General features: G+C 37.1%; 1 protein-coding gene across 13 annotated transcripts in view; it reads left to right on the forward strand.

The window, feature by feature from the left end:
• The first annotated feature begins 396 nt into the window (after nucleotides 1-396).
• The window catches only part of PPP3CB (protein phosphatase 3 catalytic subunit beta), a 51,373-nt gene continuing 24,147 nt past the window's right edge, over nucleotides 397-27,622 (forward strand). For 7 of the 13 annotated variants that reach the window (XR_007777866.1, XR_007777868.1, XR_007777869.1 and 4 more), the window contains exons 1-10: nucleotides 398-619; nucleotides 9,661-9,861; nucleotides 12,313-12,437; nucleotides 14,436-14,547; nucleotides 15,406-15,551; nucleotides 20,848-20,987; nucleotides 21,798-21,875; nucleotides 21,975-22,069; nucleotides 23,567-23,692; nucleotides 25,690-25,767. Coding sequence is in view for 6 of the 13 variants with exons in the window: in XM_009087439.3 (XP_009085687.2) it covers nucleotides 550-619; nucleotides 9,661-9,861; nucleotides 12,313-12,437; nucleotides 14,436-14,547; nucleotides 15,406-15,551; nucleotides 20,848-20,987; nucleotides 21,798-21,875; nucleotides 21,975-22,069; nucleotides 23,567-23,692; nucleotides 25,690-25,767 (1,171 nt within the window). In the remaining 7 variants the exon portion in view is untranslated. Of the gene's footprint in view, nucleotides 620-9,660; nucleotides 9,862-12,312; nucleotides 12,438-14,435; nucleotides 14,548-15,405; nucleotides 15,552-20,847; nucleotides 20,988-21,797; nucleotides 21,876-21,974; nucleotides 22,070-23,566; nucleotides 23,693-25,689; nucleotides 25,768-27,622 lie in introns of all 13 variants that reach the window. The other 6 variants (XR_001989990.3, XM_018910911.3, XM_050976070.1 and 3 more) reach the window with 3 other exon arrangements.

Genomic DNA, 27,622 nt, shown 5'->3' on the forward strand with positions numbered 1-27,622 from the left:
CCACCCCGCAACACCGCTCCCCCAGCTGTGCAATCCCCGGGGCGGCCCCGCGGAGCTCTCCATGGTGGCCGCCGGCCCTCGCCCGCGCGGGTTCGCTGGAGGCCGGGCCATCCGCCGCCCCTCCCTCTCACCCCCGGCCTGGTGCTCGCCCGTCCCGGGGCGGGGGCGTTCCGGCCGCCTCGCCCGCCTCCCCTGGCTGTCCGGAGCGCGCTGGGAGGTGTCGGGCCGCGTTCCCCGCCCCGCCCCGCGCCGCCGCCCCGGGTCGGGCGGGAGTCTCGCCGTGGTCCCGGTCGGGGCCGGGAGCTCCGCGCGCTCCCGCGGTGCCCGGCGGGCGGCGGCGCGGTGCATGCCGGGCCCGGGGCGGACCGTCCCCGCGCTGCGCCAGGAGCCGCGAGCCGCGCCCGCCGCCATGTTCCGCCGGGCCGCCGCCGCCCGGCGCCTGTAGCCGCCCCCGCCCGCCCCGCCGCGCCCCAGCAGCCGCCGGCGGAGGGGCGGACGAAGGCGCTGCCGCGCCCAGCAGCCGCCGCCGGAGCCCGGCAGCGCTCAGCGATGTCCGCCAAAGAAGGGAGCAAGGTGCTGCTGCTCACGCCCCACGCCACCAGCGAACGCGCCGTCAAGGGTGAGCGTGCTGCTGTCCCTCAGAGGGAACATGGCTGCGCGGCGGGGCCGTGACCCCCGCCCGAGTGCCCGGGCCCGCCTGGGCGCAGAGAGGCGGCCCGGCCGTGGGGAGCGGTGCCCTCCTTCTGCCCTCCCGCAGGTGGGGACGGGAGGGCAGCTCGGCATCTTGCGGAGGCGTGGGATGCCCGCACGGGCGTGGGAATATCCGGGGTCGGCACTGCTGCATCGGGGGGACTGAGCTGGGCGCGGGCGGGCCTGTGAGGGCGGCGGGGCTGCGGGGGAAGCGGTGGCCGGGGCCTGCGGGCCTGGCGCGTCCTGCCCGGATGCGCTGCCCGAAGCGTGTGCGGGCTGACCGGGGGCCCCGCCGCGCTCCGGCCCTCCCGCGCCCCGGCTCTGCGGGGCTTTTCCGCTGCCTGCGCAGGGGAGAGCCCTGTAATTGCAGATACTGACAGCGCCGGGGAAGAGCGAATGGGAAGGTGCTGCCTCCCGTTCTATTGGCTGCTGTTCTCAGGTTCCAGTTCCGATGGAGAAAATTCACCTTGATCTATTTCTTTGTGGCCTTCCTTGGTAATCTCGTGGGGAGCCGCTAAAAGTCAAACGTTATACTTCTTAGGAGAAAAAGCAAGGCATTTTATAGTAGATACATCCATCTAAAACTAGGATGGTCTAGCGACCAAAATGGTATAAAATAGTTCTTTTCTCTGAACCCTATGACGTGTGTCATTTTAGTTTTTTGTGAGAAGAATAATTCTTTGCAACCAGAGCATCCTGAAATATGTGTGATAGACCTAAATTGATAGTTAAGGGTAGTGCATGGGTAGTGCTTCAAAAAATTCCTAGATTGTGTTTACTCAAGTTGCACATCATTTTATTTTGATCCCAGTGGTTTTCGTATTGCACTGTATTTGGTGGTCTCAGTGTGGACAATTGTTATGGCAGGCCTGGCTGGAAATCACACGTGTATACAAGAGTCTGCTTTTAAGATTGGCATTCCTAGAAACACAGGGTCTGACTGAGTTGGAAGGGGTGCAGATCTGTTTTTTTAACTTTATCTGTTACAGCGGGCCTTGAGAAATGAAAGGATGTGTTTGTCCTCAATAGGTGTTAATTAAAGCCTTGGAATCCCATTGGATATTTTGAACATTGGCGTGTTTTCTAGTAAACTGGAAAGCTTTACTTGCAATAAGTTGTTTATCATTTTGAATTGCATAACCTGTTGATTTGTTTGAACAAATCACAAGAGTAAAAGTAGAAAATGTTCAAACCAGTCTATTGGAAACCTGTACTCCTCAGTGCTACTTCAATGTGTGGTTTTTAGACCTGCTGAATTTTTGTACCTTTACTGCAATTTGTGGTAAGAAGTTAAGTTCTTCAAACAATGTGAAAAAATTAATAGTACGTGATCAGGTGCTTTAGAATGCAGTGGAAAACCTGCTGATTTCCAATCACTTAATAATTCAGCTTGTCACAATGTGACCTGTGCATCTGGTTGTTTAAAATTGTTGTTAATACTTGCTTCATTCTAAGCAGAATTATTGCCTGAGTTTGCAATATTTCTTTAAACCTGGGTGTTAGGACGCAGAGCTATTGTATAGGTAATTTGTATAGATAATAGGTATAGGTTTACCTATTTGTATAGGTAATCAGTCTTTGATGACTTCATCTGACATAATTACAACCAGTTCATATAGCAGCATTTTTCTATACCTTCTGTTGACCTGTCCTCTCCACCCCTATCATGCTGAATCACTGGCTTCTGGGGAAAGCCTGGCCAGTTGTGCCAAGCTGTCTGTGTTATTGATACAAAGGACAGGGTGGTTTGGTTTCTCCTCCCCCATTAGGTGCAGTGCAGTTGGAAATACTTTTTTTAGACAGTGACCCCAGAAGTGCAAGATTGCAGGTTATGTCAGTCCTGAGTGGGAGTATCTGTGCAATTTGTTGAAACCGTGCTAAGATGTGACAACTGTGTCACATCCCTCTTCACAAACAGATGCATTGCCTCTTGCATACCAAGAAACATTCACCACACTGTCTCCTATTATACAATGAGTAGGTCTTTTATAATGTCTCAGATTCTTAAGAAAAGCCACAGAGAAAATGTTGTAATATTATCTGGTGTATCTGTGTACTGGTCCATATTTCTCTTTTCATGCTTCCTATATACTTTATCTTTTGGGGAGAAGATTTGAATTCAGGACCTAAAGCTTGCTGTTATTTGCATTGTTTATCTTGATTTTATTTAAGTTTTATTTTCTTCCTCTGTATCACTGGAAGAGGGGGATAAAGAACAGAATCCATTAAATTTCAGAGGCTGTGAGAAATGGAATTCTTTACCAGTTATAATATATGTTAGCAGAAGTAGGCAAGAGATGCTCACCCAAGAAGAAATGACTGAATTACTGTATCATCAGTAACTAATTTTTTCTAATAAGGTAGAATAATGATTAGCATGTGTCCCCCTTCATATTTTGACTTGTATATTTAGCAGTTGATGGGAAGTACAGATATGTAGAGAAGTATCTGAAAGGCTATCAGATGTATTATATCGTATCAGATAGATATATATAAAATAAACATAAAAATAGCTTTAAATGTGCAGTCTGGCTGTGTTGTCTAGCATATCTTTCCAAGTATGAATTTTCTCATCAAAGGTCGTTGATTGCTTTTGAAGTGTATCAAGAGCTCAAATTTTCTTTTACTTGGCTTAGTTAAATTGCCCAAGTAATTTGTACTTACAGAGTTTCCTGTAAATTAATGGTTAGCTATGGAACTGAAAAACTGTCTAAAGTCAGCTTTTGGCATTTGGTTCCCAAAAGGTGTCTTGTGATGAGGCTTTTGTTACTGCTATTCTTTTTTTTCCCCAAAGTGCGATGAGAAAATATACCTGTTGTTCTGATTCACTGTTTTCTAAGGCACGCTGTCCATCTTTGAAGGATACTTAGTGTTTTACTGTCTTGTGGAACAAATCAGTTCCCTTCTGTCAAAATCTTTTTTCAGTAAACTGTTCTTGATACTTAAATGCTGTATCTGATTCTTTGGATTTGCCCTTTTTTTAGATGACAATTGACTGACTTCAGTCAGCTCACCTCACTTTTCAGCCGTGTGACTTTCAAGCTTTAATTTTTTCAATGTATCTTTTCTTCTGAAACAACTGTTTCACTGCCTTGTAGTAAGGTACTTTTCCCTGGTAGGGATGAAGAAGAGCTTGGAAGCTCACACTGATATAGTGGTCCTGAGCATGGCAGGGATGAACCTTCATTACCTTTTTTTTGAGAGCAAAGCATCAGGGTTTCCCTGACTCTTGTGGGTAGTTACAGCCCAGAGCTATACTTGGGAGTTCCCATTCTCCCAGCATTACACTTTATGCGCTGTGGGTGTTGCTAGGCCTTGGGACACAATCCACGGGGCCTTGTCATGCTGACCTAATGCTAAATTTGGAGATTATGTCTGTTCTTCTGGAAATGGAAAGATTTCAGTATTCCTTTGTTTTGGATAGAAGTCATGGTACAGTCTGATTGGCAGACAGTCGTTTAAGATATTAAATGGAAGCTTATTGAAACAACTCTTTAGAGAAGCCCAAAGAAATGTAACTCAAATCCTTGAGCAAGCAGGCTTTGAAATAAAGGCTCTAATAGCTACTTTTGAACAATTACACCCATGTAAGGAAAAAAAGAAATCATTGCAGTATTTAAATTTACAAATCAGAGTCTCATTTTGAAAAAAGGTGAAAAGTTAAAAGTTGACAGGCAGCATGAAGCCTGTTTTAAAAATTTTGTAAGGCACTTATGCTGCTGGCCAGAAATTATTCTATGATCCAGAAAAGCAGCAGCATGAAGAGAGTATTAAAGGGTCATATTAAAAAAAAATTAAAAATCACAAATTTGTTTTGGGGGAGAGACAATGGAATGGCACTGAATTCTGACAAGTAAGTGTTTAAATGGTCTTTTTTTGTTTCAGGGGATGTTTAGAGCGGATAATTCTTGAATAACAACAACAAAACTGAAAAAACCTCACCCAAAAATGGAAGCCTGTTTCAATTTCAGTAGGGTAAATTGGCAGTTGAGGTCTGGCAAGGTAAGGCCAGAGCACAAAAATCTGGCAACTGCTTGCATGTGTGTTTACTGTTTAAGGAACTAAGGTGTCTCACACATGTATCAGTTCTTACTGCTGAATCGATCAAAGAATTCTCTCATTGAAATGTAAGTAGTTTCAAAATGCATCAATGAAAGAAATGTTCCCAAAAAGTATCCCAAGATCAGAAGATATTTTTATGGTGGCTCTAAAGGAATTCTTTGGGGGTTTTGGGTACAAAATTGTGATTTATTTTCCATAGCCTGTGGCGCAACTCATCTTCTGAGTCTGAGAGATGAAGCATGGCAGCATTTAAAAAAAAATTTCTGGGTTTAAGTGGACAGCTGTAGCTCAATAAGTTTAATTTAAACAGATTCATAGCACTTGTAAGAAAGAGTGGCCTAGCTGTATACCTGGGAAATACAGTGATAAAGAGGAGTTGGTACAGCTTTCATAGATGAAAATCAAGAGAAATTGTTAGAATATTTTGAAGAAGCAGTGAGCTTGTTGATCCAGACAGCCTCTTGCTTGAGGTGAATATGGTTACTTGTGGGTTTTGTCAACTTTTGATTGTAGCTTTCTGATTCCAGTAGATGTGGCTGTGTATTTGTGCTTATCTAGAATTTTCAGAGTTGCTGGTCCACAGACCATCTGTGATGCCTTTATGCTATTTCTTTTCAAATCTGTTCTGCCAGTGCAGAAGAATATTTGGATATATTCTGTCCTCGTAGCACTTATGGATGCTGCATCTTTTCCTCCTGTAGAGATGCTGGCAGAGGTGTGAAAACTCCAGGGACAAATTGAAAGATGTAAATAGTTGTTAGGCTTTGTGATTCTTCTGAGTGACGATACATAGACAGCAATGCATTTATAAAACCAAAAGACCACAAAATGTGACTAAATGACAGAAAAACCACAGACCATTTTGCTATCATGGTAATAAGAAAATGAAGAATGCTGGCCTTCCTTTTTACAGAGCACCATGCTTGTATTGCTACATGATACACTTGGTGGAGGCAAACATTATATATGCTGTTTCATGTATACCTATCACCAAAGCAATAAATTCTTTGCAAGCAGAATGTCTGTGTTTAATAACCTTAGTAATGTGAGGTGAGACAGACTTCATCAATAAAATCAAAAATATTCTTGAAACAGAAGATGCAGTCTGGGGTAGTGAGCAGGTTTTAACAGCCAAAACTAAATTCATGAAACATGCCATGGGCTTCTGATGATAGAGGAAAAATGGCTAGTTTTCTTACCCTGTGAGAGAAAAAGAATTATTTAAATTTTACAGACATAAGAACAGAAGGAATTTTGCTTGTGAAAGTACAGTACCTTCTGCAGTTGATCCCTGATGCTTTTTCTTATATTGGTCTAGGAGCTTTGATCTCATCTTGTTTCATGACCCTGTTCCAACAGGGTGTCTTTTGATACAAGGCAGATTTACCTGAAGTTATTACAATGGGCATAGGTATCAGTGTGGTTTAAATTTACTGTATCTACATGTAAAGTTTTATTAGCAGCTGCTGTTGTATTTAGTTACTAGGCAATGTGAGATCTGCTTTGGGTCTGGAAGAAGCGTGTTTGTGTGAGCTGCCATATTGCACCTCTCAGCAGGGATTACTATACTGGGTGAAGTGCCACACTAATGTCGTTTTTCTCCTTTGAACTTCTTACTATGTCCTGGGAATTCATCCTTCAGATTGCTGCTAATCTTTGAATCTCCACAGCATGCTTTATCCATGGTAAGGTATCAATGTACCCAGAGGCTTGTAGAAAGTCAGTGTAGAATTAAGTTTTGAGGTTTTGCTTTCTATATCTCTTATTGATACTGCAGTACAAAGGAAAGGTGATTTTTTTCCTCTTTGTTAATGCATATTCAATTTGTAATAAAAAGCCATCAAAATATTTTCATTAACTATTTTTTTCCTCAGCTCTACTGTTTACATTTTTTGATCAGTATATTAAAATTGTATCATTTGTATGTATTTTTAAAGTGAAATTGATTAATTGTGACTAGTAAGCAATGGTTTGGTTTAGAAAATCGTGTCTGTGGTTGTAAATCATGATGTGTTACATTTGTTATTAACATCTATACTTTTACTAATAAGATACTGCAGTGTGTATTAGAGATTTATCTCTAGATACTTTTCTATTGTTTAGCTTGGCTGGGAATGGAAGAAGAGAATCCTTTAATGCCCAACACCATGTTATTTCCTTAGGGTAACTCCTCTTAATTACCATTCTGTTACAGTCCCGAGAGCACAGGTTGTGCAAAAAGACTTTGAAGCATGGATTATATTCGTGTCCTAGAACACATCATGCTGCAATTCTTTTTCCTTAGGCTGTAACATTCTATGACTACTTCATAAAAGCTTTAATTAAACCCATTAGTTTGCAGAAATTGTCTACGCGCTTCAAAATCCTCATCCTTAACCTATTAAAAGAAGTTGTTATATTTTTCAAAGGTATGCACTCTAATACAGTGTTAACTTTTGCTGGAACAAAACTCAAAGTATAAAATGGAAAGAAACAGTTTTTCTAAAATGTGTTACTTTTTATTTACTGGGTGATGCAGATCATAGCTAAAATCTTTAGCCATATTTTTTCTGCCTTCTCTGAAAATTATTCTTAAGAAATCCTTCTTGAGCAATGAGAAAATACATGTATTATGTGAAAAGGATTTTGTTAAACTCTGAGGAACTAGTTTTAAGACTTCATTTTTTCATGAGGCAAATACAGCTTCAGAGATCCTTAATAATTTCTCATACCACAGTTGTGGGGTTTGGGCATAATGGATAACAAACCCCCGGATACAGAGTTTTAAATCTGAGTCTTCATAAGTATATTAATTCAAATAATTTGAGACAGATCTTGACACTGGAGTAAAAACAGCTGGGTTTTTAGCCTCCCAGAGAATATAATTCAATAGACTAACTCAAAGCTTTATTTTGTTAGTAGATACAAGAACTTTATTAAGAGAAAAAAATTTCATTTACCATGAACTTAAAACCCCTGAAATATCTGAACTGCCATAAGGAAGAGGTCTTCTTGAATTCTGCAGCCACTGGTAGATGTAGTAAGTAATGATTTGCATTTAAGAGAGTGAAGAACGGGTGGTCACCTCAACAGACCATTCTCTGCCAAACCCTGCATCTACCAAAAAAAGCTTCCAAAAAGAACAAAACAGTCATCTTTCACCTTGGTAGATCTAAGTAATACTAGGATTAATGGAACACAGCTTTTAAAAACTGTGTTTTGGAGGTGACTGACTTGATTGTGGGAAGGTGTGTGAGATCTCTAATGCTTTTGAAAGAATTAAAGGAGAACAACTCTTTTTGAGTTGTCTGGTCTCACCTGAAAAGATAAGCTCAACTTTAAATTGCTGAAGGCAGTTGTGGGCCCACAAATAATGTATTTTAAAAAGTGGGGCAAGAAAGAACCTAAAACTGCTTCATGTACAGATTGAAATAAACTTCCAAATAATGTAAAAAATAACATTAAGAGTATCTGAAGGTTAGAAAGGTAAGTTCAGGAAAGCAGTGGATATTAGATCGATGCTTGCCTGGTCATAATTAAGTGCTTCTAAAAATTAGATCAATTTATTTTGTCAGAATAATTAATTTCTCAGAGCCAGATTTGTGTTTTTAAACAATTGTGCGTGGAACAGAAGTGATTGTCTTTTGATATCTTAAATAAGTTAAGTTTATTAGCATTTGGACTACATGGAATTTTAGCATTTCTGAGTGAAACTTGAATTGCTGATAGAGGAGGCTGAAGGATCATTGATCAAATACTTTATGTGCACAGAAAAGTGGTGAATTTGTTCTACAATATGTAAGGGCACATTTTGCAGCTTTTTGATACATAGAAACTTTTATAAGAGGAATAGTAGACATACCTCTAGTTTATTTTCTAGAAAAATTTAATTTCACTGAATGTATGTATGATTTGTGCATCAGGTGCTTTATTTTTACTCCTCCATAAAACAGAAGGGTAGCAATGTGTTACTAGTAATCTAGAAATCGATTTCAAGGAAGTCAGGGAATGTTTCAGTATCTAAGCATCGATTTTTGGAATGTCATGTTTAACTTCAGAGGGTATGAAAATATCTACAAGTATATTCATGCCACTAGTTCTTATCTTTGAAGAGATGTGCTCCTCCTATTTTTCTCTTTTAACACAAAGTATTTAAATGGTGAGAAACAGAATGTTTTTGCTTCTGTTGTTGTTCATTCTTTCAACAGTAGTATGCTTGAGGAGAGGACAGGGTGGGATTAGTTTTATTTCCTGTAACATCCTGAGTGCCATGACATTGCTTAGTGGCAATTTTGAAGTGTCATCTTTTTCCATGGCTCACATCCATATTTCACTTGTGCAGTAACTGAACTGCAGATTGCCAAATGTGCTGTCTGGCCAGTTGTTGAGCCTGCTTTGGTCCCCAACCACTGCTTACTGACTCCTTTTATTTCTCGTATTTTGAACAGTTTTGGATCCTTTTCTTGCTAGCTTTGCATTGGTTTTGGTGGTTCTTTTTGTTTGATTGAGGTTTTTTGGTGGGTTTTTTCCCCTGAGGCTTTGATGATGGGATAAGTTTTAATTTTGAAAGTCTGAGTGGCTATTAAATGGATAATCCTGCATCACCAGTACTTCATGGGTCCTTCAGGGAATGGTAGTATAATGGAGAGAGATTATTTCCCCTTGCAGAGTTAGTTTTGACTCTTCCAGATATTGTACCTATTACTGTTTTGTAGTTTCTAAAACCTTGCATAGTAGAGGTGGGTTTTTTCTTTAATACATACGCAGCACTATTCTGTCCATATTTTAATGATGTTGTAAAATTCCTTGGTGAAAAGACAAGTTTGCTATTTGGGATAGCAGCTATTCCATGATAGATCCCCATTCCTAGATGGACTCAATTTTTCAAATTGAGTGTCATGACTACTGTTTCTTCTTTTTAAATTTTAGCTGTCCCTTTTCCACCCACGCATCGCTTGACATCTGAAGAAGTGTTTGACACAGATGGAAGGCCAAGGGTTGACATTTTGAAGAACCACTTGATAAAGGAAGGTCGAGTGGATGAAGAAATCGCACTTAGAATCATCAATGAAGGTGCTGCAATATTACGGAGGGAAAAAACTATGATAGAAGTTGAAGCTCCAATTACAGGTAATATTCCTAGGTAATTTCATACATAATAAAATTTGAAAAAATCAGATTTTTTCAATAGTAGATTTTGTCTTCAAATTGCTGAACCAGAATGTCTCTTGTAGTCCTACTGAATTATCCCTCAAAACTACATTTGCTTAACAAATGAAGGCATTAAACCTATTGAAAAACTAGTAGGATTGGTATTAAAATTGGGAAAAAAGAAGGAACTAGTGAAATGCTGTTGAAATATGAACTTCTAATTCCTTCAATATTATAAGTTGGAATAAAGGCATCTACCTTGTTACCTCGTTCTCTGGGGTCTCAGGATGAGGGAAGAGACGAGAAAGTTGACTCCATGTTTCAGAAGGCTTGATTTATTATTATATGATATATAACATATAAAAACTATACTAAAAGAATAAAGAGAATGATTTCACTACAAAGCTAAGCTAAGAATAGAATAAGAATCTAAACCAAGGTCTTCTTCCAGACCGAGACCGGCCGGACAAGATTTCTGTGATAGGCTCTTAATTAGAAACAGTTTGATGGGGCCAATCACAGATTTCCTCTGTTGCATTCCACAGCAGTAGATAAAAATTGTTTACAGTTTGTTCCTGAGGCCTCTCAGCTCTCAGGAGGGGAAAAATCCTAAGTAAAGGATTTTTCATAAAACATGTCAGTGACACTACCTGAACTCAGGATAATTCTGAAATCTAAATATGTGAAGAGAAGCTCATTATTGTGGTTTGAAACAGATACTGTGAACTGGGATTCTTAGTGAAAAATACTCCTTTATATTGTTCTGTAAGTGAGACTGGCGACTGCACATAAAACCACGTTCTTGTGAGAGCAGTAGTACTGATAAAGATTGTTTTAGCATCTTTGACACAAGGGCCAGAGCCACTGGGATACAAAACTGACTTTTAGGGTTTTCTTGACTATTTTCATACTTGGAACAGTTCTGTTTCTGTTTGACCTGGTGCAAGGTGGAATTGGTGTAGTTTAATACTTTATTTATAAACAGTCTAGACTCGTAGAAAGTAGCTGTGTTGCATGTCTGTTATGAATGATAATGAAAGTAGATTTGCTTTTTATGTTCAAATCACACTTTCTTTAATCTGAACGTGTTTTCTTCTAAATGGACTTATATAAATTAAATTAGTGTCTGCAAGCTTCTTTTAGGGCACCAGCTTCTTATTTGTTTGTATTGGGTAAATGAAAACTTTACATGTTACTGCTGACATTTTTAAAAAAATGAATTATTGAAATGGTGGAAACTACTAAGTGGCTGACTGAGCTCAGAGTCCTTTGAAGTTCCAGATAAACTCAGAATTAAAGTTTGTTTAGTATTCTTATATTTCTGTATATACAGGTAATTGGTGTATTGGCAATTTAAAAAGGAGGGAAGTTCTTTCAGTATTTGCTTAGAAATCTTAAGGAAAGAGACATAAAAGAGTGCACATTCTCTTTAGTCTCATATTTTGTAGATTTTGATGACAAATGGTCTGCTCTATGGGAATAACAACCTTTATAATGTGTTGTGCCATATCCAATATTTCTTTCCAAAATTAGGACAACTTTTTTCCCCGAAGATTTTACTGATAAACTCTAAAAAGTCAGGATATGCTATTTTTCTGTTGATTGGTGACATTTTGCATCAAGGAAAGGCATAGTCTCTCAAATTCCTGTTGTTACCAGTGACACCTTATGCAGAAGTGAGAAGGCAGCTCCTGACTTCCACTGAATTCTGGGAACTCCTGTGGGAAAGAGGAGATAGGAGCAGTTGTCTCTTCCTTGCATTTTTTAATTACTTTTTTAAAGTTGTGAGATGACCTGGTTTTGCTGTATGTTCCCTAAAGACTTCCCATTGCTGCTATCTTTGGCACTTCTGCCTTTGGTTGCTGACCACTGGCCTCAGCCCTTCTCATATTCTAAAAACACAGGAGAAATCCACTGTTGAAATAATGAACATGGTTATTTGAAGGAGAAAAGTAACTCAGCAAGGAGAAGATATGATTTTAGTGTGTGATATGATTTTTGTTCGTCTGACTCAGGAACAAAAATACACTCCCTGTTTTTTTCAAGTTCACATGGATTCAGCAAATTGTTGTGAACAGCAGGCATTTTCAAATACACGTGCCAAGGAGAATTTGCAAAGATACCTCAGGAGTTGGGGAGGACATTAAAGAGGTGCTGACAACTTTCAAGACCTCAATGCTCAGTGCATTAAATGTGTTGGAAGAATACCCCCCAGTCTCCTGTCATGGAGCTATGTCATCAGTATTGTCACGGGTAGTGAAGACAGCATCTTAAGGAAAAGCAAAGGGGAAACCTTCAAAAATTTCTGTTATTCCTGCTTTATATCTGTCTTTCTTCTTAATTAGAAGTACTTTGTGAATGTTAACTATAACTTGGTAACTTTTCCATTAGATTTTTTAAAATTAATTCAAACAAAATTTTTGCTTGCAGTGTGTGGTGATATTCATGGCCAGTTCTTTGATCTAATGAAGCTATTTGAAGTGGGAGGATCACCTGCTAACACAAGATACCTCTTCCTCGGTGACTATGTAGACAGAGGTTATTTTAGTATAGAGGTAACTGAATATATTAATCTGTTCTGTCCTAATTTTTTTATAAGCACACTTTCACTTAGGTTTTCAAATGAAGTTTTAGGTCTGCCTTAACATGTGAATGTGTTCTTCCTTGCTGTGCCTTCTCCTGTGATAACGGCCTGTTTACAGGAGGATGTTGACCAGTCGTTTGGACTGGCCTGTTGAAATCACCAGACTTACTCATTTTTTCTCCTCTTTCTTTAGCTGGTTTTCTAAAAGTTGAATTCTGTTACATTGTTGTACATACTGCTGCTTGTCTAGTAATATGTTTGTATGTTTGTGGAGAACAGGTGAGTGATGACTGCAAGGTCTTTTAATTATTCATAATATTATTATCTGTTTATTTTTATTAAAAACCCTAATTTTATTTAGATAATCAAATGGTTTTTAATAATTATTAATATTTTTCTTTACAAAAATTCTTAGAGCAAATACAGATATTCCCTAAGGATGACCTATGTTTCTGCCATTAAGTTTTCAGTTACTTTGAGTTCAAATAATTTTTTTATTTTCAGCATGTTTCTTAAGTGTGCTGCATTTCAAAGATATTCACATATTCACATTGATTAGTTTCAGAGCATGGTTTTTAAGTTAAGTGTTCTTCTGTAACCAGCCTGGGAAGTGCCTCAGCTTGGGATCTCTTCATAGATAATAAATCTAATGGAATAGCATGCCATTTGAAATAGTGTCTTGCAAGTCACAGTGTAGTTCTTTTCGTTTCGCTATTAAAATGTTGCAGCTCTGATAATGTGTGGGTATGTGCTGGGAAAGGCATGCACAATGCATTTTGGGCTTGTTAGAGATGGTAGACCAACAGGAGATGCAGCAGGAGCCATTGCCTCAAAGACATCTTTAAGGAAAAATTTCAGTAGATATTCCCTATTTATTAATTTGATCTTTGCCTGTTTTAGTGATTACAAATAATGTAATTGTCCTTGAAAAAGGCATTTACACATCAACTCTATATGTTAATATATCAAAACCTGGTATGAAAGCTTTTCAACCACTACCCTTAAAAAAATTTCTGAACAAATACTAGTTTTGCATGTTTTTACTAAGATAAAAATTCAGTAATTAGTTTAACTAAACTTCACAAGAAAAGTCTTTGATTGTGTTTCTCAACGTGTGCAGTGTTTTTTTGAAGTGTCTCTTTGTTTTCTTTCTTCCTTTTTTATGTTTTCTGCTGTTCTTTTCAAAACAACTTTGAGTAATGGTAGCTTCAGGGTACTGGAATTTGTTAAGAACAATGATAATAGGAGGTTGTAGGTGACTTCAATGAAGTCCAAAACTTGTGGGGTTTTGAGATTTCTGTGCTCAGTTAAAATACAAGAATTAGATTTGCAATTTGTGAAATACGTTTTGGGCATTCAGGACTGCTGGATGGTAACAGACTCTTTGAGGCTTTGCTGCTGATGTTGCAGTAATAATGATAGATGGAAAATTACTATAATTCTTTGACTTTGCTGCTTGTGCGCTGAAAAAGCAGTCGGCTTCCCCAGTGTTTGAGGAGAGGATGATTTACTCTGTCCATTTGTAGTTTAAAAATTATATCCAGATGATGTATCTAACCTTAAGGGAAATTTTTTTGTCTGGGTTTTTTCCTCAGTCTCTGTTAATAAATGTCTGCTTTTCTTCTTATGCCAGCATTTAGACTTATATACTATACCAGAAACACATACAGTATTTGTCTAGATTAAAATGTTCTACAGTTTAATTCTACTGAGTTTATCTTATTATTGAATATCCAGCAAATATAATTTTTCCAGTATTCTATGTGGCTGTTATTAGGAAAAGTAATAAGCAATTTGCATAACTCATGTAAGGAACTGGATTCAGGGAAGTAGTGCTATTTTAAAATGGCACATTGAACAGTACCTGCTTTTTAAAACTGTTAACATCCTTACTCAGTATTTCTCAGTAATAAGTTTTAAAGTTCATATAAACTAGTGTATTTTACTGGTTATCCTCTTTTCTCAACAGTGCGTGCTGTACTTATGGGTCCTGAAAATTCTTTACCCAAGCACATTGTTTCTTTTGAGAGGCAACCATGAATGCAGGCACCTTACAGAGTATTTTACCTTTAAGCAAGAATGTAAGTACTGTCTAAGAATGTAAATTAGCTACTTGCAACCTGTTGATCTATTGTCTGTCATTGTGCTTGAGAGATTAGTTTAATTAAGGCCTTGCAAACATCTGGAGGTGCCATTGACTTCTGTAGAATTGCTTGCAGTTCAGTGTGGCCTTGGAGTGCAAGAAGAGAGCTGGCTGTAAATATACATTATGGAGTAAATTTTGATGTAACAGTCTTGATTCTAATCAAGTCCTGGAGAGGAAGATAATTTTGCTGTAGTCAGGAGTGCAGAGTAACTTGCTGAGCAGTGTTGTGAAGCTAGCAAAAAGTCCCTACTGTTGGATCATTTTTCCATTTGGAGGATTGATTTCAGCTATACTGGTAAGATAACTGGTGATATAAGCTGCCTCTCCATTTGAAGGCTTGTATAAGTATTGATCCTGTGATAAATGGATCCTTTGGCCTGGTGAAACCCTCTTTGATGTAGGTAAAAATTATATAATCTATAATCAGTTCTTAGCTTTTCACTGTGAATGAGAATTCACAAATTTCTTGGTAGTATTTTATACTGAAGTATGCTGTATAATTGTATAAAAATGTTAAATAATTCAATTATTTTTTAAAAAACAAAAATAGTTTCTTCACACTTGAGAAAACAGAAGAAGTGAAAACAGTTTGTAGTTCTGGAAGAAAATATGTCTTAGAAACATGCTTTCTGTTTAGGTTTTTGGAAATGTTCCTTTAAACTCCAAAATACTCATTGTTTTGGGTTTTTTTAAGCATTCAGTTTGATATATATATTCTTACAACCTTGATCCACTAGAGTACTTCATCCATATATTATGGATTTTTTAATTATTTCTATTTTCTTTCCTGCAGGTAAAATAAAGTACTCTGAAAGAGTCTATGATGCTTGCATGGAAGCTTTTGATTGTCTCCCTCTTGCTGCTCTCTTAAATCAACAGTTTCTTTGTGTTCATGGTGGACTTTCACCAGAAATTAATACACTAGATGACATTAGGAGAGTGAGTATTTTGTGTATTTGAAAATAAGTGGAAATAGAGATATTTATATGATGATATACAAAGTCATCTTTATGAAGTTGTCAGTATATTTTCTGTTCTTGTCTCTTGTTGAAGTGTAAATCAGGAGCTGAAATGTAGGCTAAGCAGTATCATAATTAAAATCTCGTGGATTAGCTAGTGCATTTTCCATTAGTAGACTTCATTGGGACAGCTGGGACTGTTACACACACAAAGAAGAAATACAAACAAAGAAGAAACCTCAAAATCCCCACATAGTTTTTTGAGACAGGTAGTACATGTGAAGAGTTTCGTATCTAGTCAAAATAATATGTTGTGTTTCTCTCTAGGTAAGAGCTGGTGTTCTCATGGCTTCCGGGAGAAAGCTTGTTGAAATTAATTGTAGTCTTAAAATTGTTTTCTATATCTAACGTCATGCTCCAGTTATTCTCAAATTTCTTTGAAATTTTTTTTACTGTCTTAAATATGTGGATTTTTTTTTTTTATAAAGTGAGATATTGCAGTATTTAATAGAAATTCAGATTGCTATTTAAAATGGCAACTTTGGTAGGCATTTGAGTAACATTTGAGGAGTAATTCTCACTGTGGTGAATGTGCTGAGTATATTAATAAGAATTTAAAATTTTTTTAACTATTACACAGCGGAAACACTAAATTGTGCTGTGCAATTCAAAGGGCAGAAGATTATGATAACATGAGGTATCTGTTCCTAATAATATGGTTTCTACTTGCATGGATAGCTTGTCAGGTGGAGATTGTAACAGATGGGAATTTTCAATCAAAATGGAATTTTCCATTCCATTCATTTTTGCATACTCATTTTAGGCTTCTTTAAGTTACCTCAGCTGACATCTTGACTGCTGCACTTGGGACTCAAAACCATTGCTGTTATGATTAGGAACAGCTAACATGTAGATGATTTCAGCTTAAAATATATATATATGTAGGTGATTCTAAGAAAGCCTTAGGATTATAGGTAAGGATGGAAGAAAAATGTGGTTTATCCACAAGTGGAAGAATGTACATGGGGGCCTGTTTGTAGAAAGATCTAAATGTCAGAGAGAAAGTAAAAGCATGCTCCTAAATTGCTTTTGTAGTATATAAAAGTATATATTGCAGCCTATTTTGTCTTTTTATCTTCATTAATTACATTTCTCATTTTCTTAGCATTTTCTCCTTTATTTGTGCTTTGTTTTTCTTTTTTACCTTTCCTTTTCTTCAAATTTATAGGCCATCAAGTTGAATCTCATCTTTGAATTCACTGTATTTATTCATTAGGGATTTTTTGTGTAATGATTGGACCATTTCAGAGCCTCACATGTTGGTTTATTTCACTTGCAGATATTACACTGCCAAGCAGAGTGATGTGAGAGGAGGAGAAAATGGTAGAAACAGAGAGGAAGTGTATTTACTAGATCAGTGGTGTAAGTGGGAAAATTTATTAAGGCACATTGCATTGTCAAAGCAAATAGTAACGTGTACAGAAATCCAAATGCATTGTGCAGAGAAAGGGAAGTAAGAAAGCAAAGAGACTAAACAGTGCCATTCTCACAAAGCCTTAACACTTCTCACTATACAGATGGAAAGAAGCACGGTCAAGGCTTTTTGGAAAGTAATATAAAGAAAACGTATTCTGGAAAAACATTTTGGAAAGCCACTCTCATAACAGGATTGTCATTCACTTTTCTGCTAGTCTCAGTCTTGCAGCTGATCAGGTTTCACAGTGTCAAGTAAATTTAACTAAAAGGTAATTCTCTTGTCTTGGCCTGTACTTTCAGATGTGCTTTTATAATGTTCAAGGCTACATTAGACTGAAATATTTATATGCATATATGAAAATCTGCATTGTATTTTCTTCTGGTGAAAAACTTCTATAAATGTAAGGCGGTGTTAATAGAACTGTTCCTTGGGCCTTCTTTGTTTTTAAAGAATTATCTGGTAACCTGAAAAAGGTGCTAGTCATGGATCGGTAGTGGCTTCAATAGCTGCACCAGAGCTTGGCATGCCCTGATTATTTTAAATGTGATGTGAAGTGCTCACTTTATACCTAGGAAAAAATCTTACACTTTGGGTACAAGTGTGGTGTGTGAAGTTACTCCTGTAAGCAATCAAAACAATTGTATAATATTTCAGGCCTTCTGGTTTATTAGGAAAAGTTCTTCTAAGGAGAGGTCTTAGCTGCAAGGGCATAATTTATCTGGCATAAAAGGGAAATCACAGCTCTATAAATAGTGCAGGAATCACCTAAGAAATAAAGAACAATTCTATGCCATGTGCAGTTTCTTCTAGATGAAGTCTTTAATCAGTATTGATATGCAAGAAAGTGAGTAAACTACACAATTTAAGCTGTTATTTTTGCTGTCATAAATTTACTTCCGGAAGGGGAGTGCTTTCATACTAGGCATGACAATGAGTCCTAACCAGAAAGGTTATTCTAGGTGCTTCATGTTTCTGCCAGAATGGAAATTGGTCAAACTTGTGGTAATCTGATTTTTATTTTCTGAACATCAATTCCATGAATGTTCTTATTGTTTTGGTAAAGAGTGTCTCTTTCAAACATGTCCATCAACTTAGAGATGGTGTTTAGTTTATTTTAGTTACACTGCCAAGAGTTCTACTGAAACAAAATGCCAGGAATTGTCATTTTTAAACCTAGCATTTTAGAAAGAAGGAATTATCCAGGTAAGATTATGGGTACTCTAAAAAAGAGAGACAATTTTTTTTTCCTCATTTACAGCAGATGCTCACTCTTTTGTTTAGCTTTTGGTGATACTAAGACTTGGTCAAATTGCCTTGAAATATATGGCAGCACAACTGGGACTCTGTCCTTGTAATACCTTGCTTCCTTTCTGTGGCCTGCTGAAATTTCCTTTTGTTCAGTAATATGTAAGATGGCTGCCACTTTTCACTGGCCTTCACGTTGTTCTTTAGGCTTTATTGTGTGATAGTTCTCAAGAAATTAGGACAGATTAATTAAAACTGGTGTCTGTATGTGAAACTTCTGTGAAGGTCTTTTGCCTCAAAAGCAAAATTGTTTTAATTTGCTGTACCTTAATCTGCCTCTCAGGTTTTGGTGCTTCTGAATTGGAACATCCATGTGGAGGTATAATGCATGTCACTTTAGTTATCCTGGCAGCATAATACCTTGAAAATAATTTAGATTTAAATGTTTTACAGTATATTAAAGAAACACACACTACCTAGTTCTGTTTCAACACCAGGTGTATTGATTCTTATTCTTGGAAATTGTCTTTCTCGGTTACCTTAATCATATTTAGAAAAATGTTAAGCCAGTTTGTATTGAGATTCTGTTTTGCTATAGTCAAAACACATTCAGAAATAGTTAAATCAGTAACGGGTGTTTTGAATTTACCTGTGTCCTTTAGCTTCCTTGCTGTGCCAATAGTAGAGAAGCCCTTACATTGATTATTTTGATTTGATATATGTAGTCTGGTTTGAGTAGCTTGAAGTGACGTTTCCTTAAATTTTGAGATATCCTGAGAACGGTGCCAGTTAGTAGACTGTCTAGGGAAGAAGAAACTGATTTGATGTGTATATAAGTCCGTCTATGTAGTATATAAGTGTATGTAAGTATATTTATTTTTTACAAATTCACCTTACTTGAGGAAATAGCTGCATTATTGTTTCAATGCTATGAGAAATTAGTTTAGGAGAGAGGTGTGTTAATTGCAGGTAGCCAGAACTTTTATTTATAATGTCTATATCAATTTGGCCAAAGTCATCAGGAAAATACTTGAAGACTAAAGAAAAATTCTTAGAAATGTTTTCTAGAATTTCAGCATTCTGTATTACAGGAAACATCAATCAGCAAACAGTTGAAACTTCCTTGTGTGAATGCCTCTCTTAGCTTCTGGAGCCATATTTATTGCTGGAGGTTTAGAAACTTGATGGTTTAATCTACAGAAATTCAGGTACTTGCAGAAGTTGATGGACTGACTTCTTCAATCTGGAAGAAATACTCCATACCAGGTTTATCATCCAGTGTGGGAAATGTTAAACCACAGGATTTTAATATTGAATAAATTCCAACAACAACTTCAGTTAATACCTGCCTTACCATTATCTGGCAGGAATTTGTAAAGATCTGGACCTTTCCACTTATGTTACAGGTGGCAGCCTCGGGAGCTCTGATTTTCCAGGGCATGAGAGAGCTTGGCACTACTGCTGGTTCCATATTTGAATGGATTCCTATGGACCGTTAGACTCAAATTCACCAGGTGCTCACCAAACCTCCCTTCGAGCCTGTCATGAAGAGTTAAGTGTTCTCTAGTACCATCAAAGTCATCTTCTTTGGTATGGGAAGTGAAGTGAGATAAATGCACTGTCCATCAAAGAACCGTTCCTACATTTCTTGGATAAAATCATCTTGTGAACAAACTCCAGCTACATAAAGACCAAATAAATTTTACATTGAACCTGGGATATCTACTTTCATTTCTGGGACATCAGAGATTGATTGCCTGAAACTTAATTATGCAGGGCAGTTTCCTTTTACGTTAACAAATGCACTTTGTTCCTTAACTTCTACCCCTTTTGACTGTGGTTACTAGGAAAGTTGCAGGCTGCTAAAATAGGTGTTTCAAGTGAAAATCAATAAGGAAGCAGCAAGAGAGGAACCGAGAAAAAATCTGCCAAAATTCTTATGGCCCATTACATCAGGGATAGAGCTGAAAAATAAAGCTTGTACGAAAAAACCTTAGACAGCTGGGCCAGTCGCATCTTCATTACATTGTTAAATGATTCATTATGGAGACGGGTGTTTCAGGGTGGTTTTCTTTTCTTTTGTTGGTTTGGATTTTTAGGGTTGTTTCGTAATATATATTTAGTCTCTCCTAGTTGGTGCTAATTATTCATGCTTTTTTTTTTTAATTCCTGTTTTCTGTACTGTTCTCTTTTCTAATTCCTGGTAGTATCTCCAGATTGGTAGATGTGGCATGTGCATGAAAAAGGATCATTCTGTTCCTTGTCTGTATCTTGACCTTGTATTACACATATCCATCAGTCTGGAAGTTTTCTCCCTTCTTTTTACAACTAATAAATCTTATTGCTCTTAACAGGTTTGGTTCTTTTGGCATGCCTGTGCCTTATTTCATGAGGAGGAGAGGAAAAACTATACAGAAACTACTTCTCTTTGATATGGTTGGGATTTATTCTAAAAATGCTTGGTATTGATGGATATGTAGATTAACAAATGTGTAAAACTTAATAATTTAATATTTAAAGAGTATTTGTGCATTTGTCTTTTCTTTCTAAACAGTTAGATAGATTCAAAGAGCCTCCAGCATTTGGACCAATGTGTGACTTATTGTGGTCAGATCCTTCAGAAGATTTTGGAAATGAAAATTCACCAGAGCATTTCAGTCATAACACAGTCAGAGGATGCTCCTACTTTTATAGGTGAGAGTATGTGCCGCGCTGCTGCGTCGAGTGCACTTTACTCCCCTGAGAGCGGGGGGGAGGCGGCGCCGGCTAGCTGGGAGCACAGCAGCAGCTAGCAGCTGGGGGCACTACCCTGATGCGCCGGGGCGTCTGGGCAGCGCCTCCGACAGGGCAGCAATATCGAGACGAGCGGCAAAAGCGGAGAAGCTTGAGAGAAAAGAGGGTCTTAACTCGCCTGGTGCAGTCCAGTGCTTTATTGTCTCCAGGGGATCCAGGCGGGAAAAAGCAGGGAACAAAGGGTAACAGCAGTATATAAAGGGGGTGGAACATAGGTACAAGAACCAATGGGGGAAACTGAGGAGGGGCATCGGACATAACTGACACAGACGAGAACCAATGATGCAAGAGCTAGGGAGGGGCCTCGGAGCAGTTGCCCAATCACTCTCTGAGGAAGGGAGAAGTTTCTGGAGAAATGGGCAGGGCCCCGGGAGATGGACGGGACTCTGGAGGAGGGGAAAATGTAACAAGTGGGGTGGTTGCTAAGGGAATGAGGGTGGAGACAAGGGCTTGGCAGTATGCCCAGACTGGGAGGGAACCATTTCAGGGAGAGGGAGAAACCAGGACTGAACCCTCAAAATAGGTTTAGGATTACAACTGGGGGGAACATTACAAAATGGGGAGAACAATACAAACAGGGAAGATAACACAACTGGAAATTGGATGCCCACCACAACAAGTATGCTGTGATCTAGTTGGGTGTTTTAGTACTGACTCTTCCTGAATATTTTAAGAGGATATATTTTACTCATAATTGTTTTCATTTCACAGCTATCCAGCAGTTTGCGAATTTTTGCAAAATAATAATTTGTTGTCAATCATTAGAGCACATGAAGCACAAGATGCGGGGTGAGTACTTTGTATCTTTCAAGGACATAGTCGCAATGTAAAATAAAAATTAATTGCTTATTTGCTGTAAGATGTAATATAATTTTTTTGGTTTTACAGTTATAGAATGTACAGGAAAAGTCAAACTACAGGGTTCCCATCTTTAATAACAATTTTTTCAGCACCTAATTACCTGGATGTCTACAATAATAAAGGTAAGAACTTGTTATTAGTAATTGTATGTTATAATAAAATAAAATTGTCTAACTAGATAACCTAATATCAACCGCTTTTTGCCAATTAAGAAACTAAAGGACAAAAAAAAAAGTCTGTTAATGAAAGTTATAAAGAAGAGCCATAAATGACAATTCCTGTGAGAGGAGTACCTTGAAGCATAAGTGTGGTCAGAGGTTTCCTTTGTGAAGATTGTTTCTATTTAGTACTTGTGATTAAATCTACTGGTGTTATCCAGTCAGGTAAGTTTCCCTGTGCTATGAGTATTCACTTCTCTCATTGTCTTTAGTGGGCCAGGAAGGTGGTTTGCATTGTGGATTGTGGCATCTAAGCATCTTAATTGTGATTGTAATTCCCATAATGGCCATATATGGGAAATCAAGGAAGAGCAAGTAGTGATCAAAATACTTATCACCTTTGGAAATATTAAGATGGAAGTACAGAACAAGAAATCAATTTTTGTCCATCCTCTGCTAAGATGGAGTTGAACAGGAGAAGCATGTTTAATAGTGTGGAGGAAGATTTGCAAGTCAGAATTACAGAGAAGAGCTTAGCTGTGAATTAGTATTATTCATTGATGAGAATAAAGTTCAACAACGAAATTTAAAAATAAAGCCTGCTGAAATTCAAGTATGATATTAAAGTAAGGCATTTCAAGTATGTGATGAATGAATGATCTCCAAATGTTCAAATAGTGTTCCTTTGAAACCAACACCTTTTTTCTATTAAATACATTGAGTTTTCTTCCACCCACCTATAAAGAACCACCCCCAGCCCATACCACCTCTTTAGGGTGCATAACTGTACACAGGAAAAGATGAGCTGTTGTTACTTTCACTGATTGCAAAGTAAAGGGGAAGTAAAAATATCTTCAACTGGGTTTTTAAGTTTTTTCCCTATCTCTATGGATACTGTATTCATAGAATCCTTTTTCACATGAGCTATTCCCAGTCTGATGCAAGTGTAAGTATAGAAATATGTGGTCAACTACTTGTTTAGCTTTAGAATGCTTCTGGCTTTCTGTCTTTTTTCTTTATGCTTTCTCTTTTCCCTCGTCTTCAAGATGTCTATGGTTTTACTCCAGTCTTACAGCATGGGAAGACACATATGAAGAATAAAACCTGAATTTGCATATACTGAATGTACTGCTGTTCTGAGTTAGTTTTGTTAAAGTTACTGAAATTATAACTTTTCAGGAATTTACCTTTTTTAAAATCTGTGTTGATTGTAGACCTAAAATAGGATAGTACAGACCTGTATTGACATGTAACAGTACCTTAAAGTGAAACATACACAGTAAAAGTCCAAAGTGCTCCATTAGTTACCTGTCTGTAAATACTGTGAAAGAAAGAGAATGGAATACCTTTGGGATTATTTAGTCTAAATTATAAATAGACCTAAGCAAAGCCTGTGACTTTACATTTGTGCTACTCAAAAGTTTTAAACGTTCTTTTCAAAATGTCTGAATTTCATTTTAGCTGCTGTATTAAAATATGAAAACAATGTGATGAATATTCGTCAGTTCAATTGTTCTCCTCATCCTTACTGGCTACCAAATTTTATGGATGTTTTCACATGGTCTTTGCCATTTGTTGGAGAAAAAGGTTAGTAGATGTTATGCACCAAATAATATCTCTTATTTCTGACAGATTAATGTTGGGAGGATTTTTGTTTTTAAAAATATATTTACCAATGAAAGATGAATTGCATTATTTTTGTGTTGTTTTCTTGTTTAAGTCAAGGTAGTTAGAACTGCATCTAATAGAGCTAAGATGTTAGCAGAAATTATAATTTCCATTGGGAGTGTACATCTCCATTGTTAAGTAGTATATTTGAACTGCATTTGAAGTTAATTTTTAAATTGTTCATATTCTACAGAATGCTAAGTTATATTTTGCATTTTTAATCCTGTGTAGTTAGGATAGGTATAAATTTATATTGAGATGTTTGTGTAAAATGTTAACTTTCCTATACAGATATAACAGATTGACCTTCACTGAAAATAAGTTTTTCAGTTATAATTTTTTCTTGTAAAAAAGATAATTTAGCACAGATCCTCCTTTTTTTTTTTTTTTTTTCTTTTCCCTCTAGAGATGATAACTCTGAATCTAGGACACTGGGGCCCTAAGTAGTCCTCAGTTGGCAAGCAACAAGGTTAGAGGTTATTTGGGTCTGTTTAAAATCCTTCTATGACAGAAACTGCTCTTTTAATAAAAGAGATCTGGAGAGCTCTTCAGATTTCTTTGAAAATTTCTTTTTAATTAAGTTTAAATTTAATTAAAATAAAATAAATTTAACTAAACTTTAGGTTTCCTGCAGTTATGTATTTAAGGGCATAAAAACCCTAGGATTCTAGATTTGCTTATGTTGTCTTTAGTGAGCAGTTAAGTGAAAATACTTTGAACTCTTCTTACTGTGGTTAACCAACTCAACAATTTTTTTTTTTAATGTTTAAATGAAGGGATCTGACATTTGAAAGGAGATTTGGTTTATGTCTCTCTTGCCTGATTATGCAGTAGATAATGTTTTCAGCAGCAAAGGGTTGCTGCTGTGTATTTTCCTTTTGTTGTGTTGCTGGTAATGACATCCAACAGCTTATTTAACAGTGTTTGAGTGTTTCATTGCCCTGCTCAGTGCTTCAGACTGCTGGAGTCACGGCCCTTGTAGGTAGCCTTGCCTTTGGACAAATGCGTGTTTCCACTTTTGATGAGGGATTTAATGTCAATATTGTCTGGTCTGCATTGATCAGATCAAAATCACAATAATTTGGGTTTTTTTTTACAGTAGCAAGTAACTCTTTCCCAAGAATGAAGAATACAACCATAGCAGATAATACTGGGGTTGTATGAATTAGTCATGAACAAATGTAGGCAGCAGTTTACAGGGTTTTTAACCAACAGCCTTTTGGATAGGTTTCTGAATACTCCATGTAGAGGAAGGTTTGAATATTTTAAGAAAGAGTCTGATATACGTCGGAAAGATTGAGTGGCAGAATAAGAATGTTCTTGGAGAAAAAAAAACCCCACAAATTTGTCTCAAAAAGCTTGTATCTACTATGTTAATATATTTAAGGGGAGTTTGAAAAGACAAACAGATATTTATATAAATATGTTATATATATTTATATATATATATAACATATTTATGTTCTAATAATTTTCTGCTTGAGTACTTCTGCTACATGCCTGCAGTTGTCAGGAATAGAATTGCTTTTTCAATTCAAGCCTGAATTTTAGCAGTCAAAATTTTTCATATTTTGGTAAAGTTTGCATAAAAACTAGTTCAAATACTTGACTTTTAACGTAAAACTATAATTTACAAGAAAAGTCTTCTTATCTAAAAGAACTCCTTGTAAGAGAGGAGTGTTCATGTTGTTTGATTGTTTCATGTTTAGTTGTATAATTTATAGCTGCTTATTTTTCTGAGCTTTTTAAATTCGGTGACAGCTCACATCAAGAATTATTTTGAAATGTGGTTACTGAGTGATGACTGTGGTGTGAGTTCATTCACTAGAGTTGCTGGTGACTAGCTATATCTTGTGTACTTGGAAATATTTTAAATTCTACACAGAATGAATTAAGATTTATTTTTTCCTATACAGTAACAGAAATGTTGGTGAATGTTTTGAGCATTTGCTCTGATGATGAGCTGATGACAGAGGGAGAAGATCAATTTGACGGTAGGGTTTACTTTAAGATACGTAAATTTCCTTATGGTAAATAACTTACAAACAATAGTTTACTTAGACTGGTGTAATATTGCCTGGCATTTGAACAAAATTGCCTTCAGATTTTTCTGTGGAAAACAATGCTTTTGGTGGGGCAGAGAAGGGAATTGCATTTGTGTTTGTGATCAAGAAGCAGTAATAGTAACCTTTGCAAATCCTCATATGTGATTTCAATACAAAACAAACTTTTAGTGGGAAATTCTCCAAATGTCTTGGCACTTGAAATTTGAAACATACTAACTTACTTTGCTACTATTTAGAATAAATGCATTATAATACACTAAATTTCTTAATTATTACCCTTCAATTACAGTTGATGTAGGAGAACATCAGATACGATATTTTTTATGGCAAAGAACTATAAATAAAGTCTGAAATGCAAGGTTAAGTCTGCATTTGAGTCTAAAGGACAACTTGTTTACGTACATTGAATTATGCGTATTCGTGTAATGAATTACATATTTTTGTCTCTTAAACTGGGATACAGTAGATTGTTAAGAGAGGTTTGTAGCATGATGATTAGGAAGCAACATTGACATGAAGACCTAGCATATCACACTTAGTTTTGTTGGGCTTTTTACAGAAGTGCTTAATGTCACACCTAAACATTTTTCAGACTTGCTTCATTTCATCCAATAACAGAACTGATCTGCTGAATTGTTGTTGATGGGGGAGGAGGAAGAAAACTTTATGCAGCCTTTGAGGAACATGAAAGGATCATTTATAAAGACATTAGAGACACAACCCCTTTCTTAGCATTACTGTGTTCAAATTCGATAGCAGAATAGTGTTGTGCTAAGCAGCTGTGTTTTTTCCATTGGAGTGCATTGGTTCTGAGCCACTTCAACTTTGCTGCTATTTAGAGGATTGCCAAAAATGTGAAAACGTGGAAGAAGTGTCAAAAGTGATCCTACCAACAGTCAATTCCTGTTTTTTATGCAAGTAAATCTCCTAAACTGAACATAAAGCAGTTGCACCAAGCAGGGTGTGGTGGTATTCTGAGGCATTAGGATTTATGTTTGCCAGTAGTTGCAGTTGTCAGTTGATTGCATATGTCCTGTCTGTAGTTTCTTAATTTGAATTATTTTATTATTCTGTCTCCTTTAACAATTTCTTTGCTTGATGCATCTCTTATGTCACCTAAGTACTGTCTATGCTTTATTTTTCTATGTGGTTGGATTTTTTTTTAACTGTTGACTTCCAAGCATTCTTTTGTTATTTGTCAAATTTTAAATATTCTCAACAATTCCACTTCTTGTTTAATGAATGCATTTTCAAGTGTTGCAATTTTCCATTTTATTTTTCTCATATTTCTTCTCCATTCCTTCTTTATTACCACTGCCAAGTTAAATATATTTTGGTTTTTTTTGTCTCACTCACCTTTTTCTCCATCGTTCACTTCCTTTTTTTCTGGACTCTCCATCTGAAGAGCGACTCATATATGGCAATAAAAAAGGTACAGACCAGACAGAGTAGGAATGTTTTGAAATATGACTTCACAGAACCTGACAGTCTGAAGTATTAATGAGAAAATACCTTTCTAGTGAGAGTTATTATGTATTTTATGATTATTAACCATTTTAATGGGAATTTTATAAAGACTTGTGTATTTTGTTATGAGAAGTCATACTTCAAGACGCCTGTCTTTCTGTGCATGAAATTTTTCCTTCTTTTTTCATTCCCTTTTTTTTTTTGTAGAATTTCATTCTTTTATCTACTTCTAAAATTCTTTCTTTGGTCCTGCATGTGTAGGGAGCTTTCAGTTTTCTGTCTTGCTCTTTAATACTTTCCTCATGAGCTGCTTTTT

The sequence above is a fragment of the Serinus canaria genome, chromosome 6, assembly GCF_022539315.1.
Source record: "Serinus canaria isolate serCan28SL12 chromosome 6, serCan2020, whole genome shotgun sequence".
Classification (NCBI taxonomy): domain Eukaryota; kingdom Metazoa; phylum Chordata; class Aves; order Passeriformes; family Fringillidae; genus Serinus; species Serinus canaria.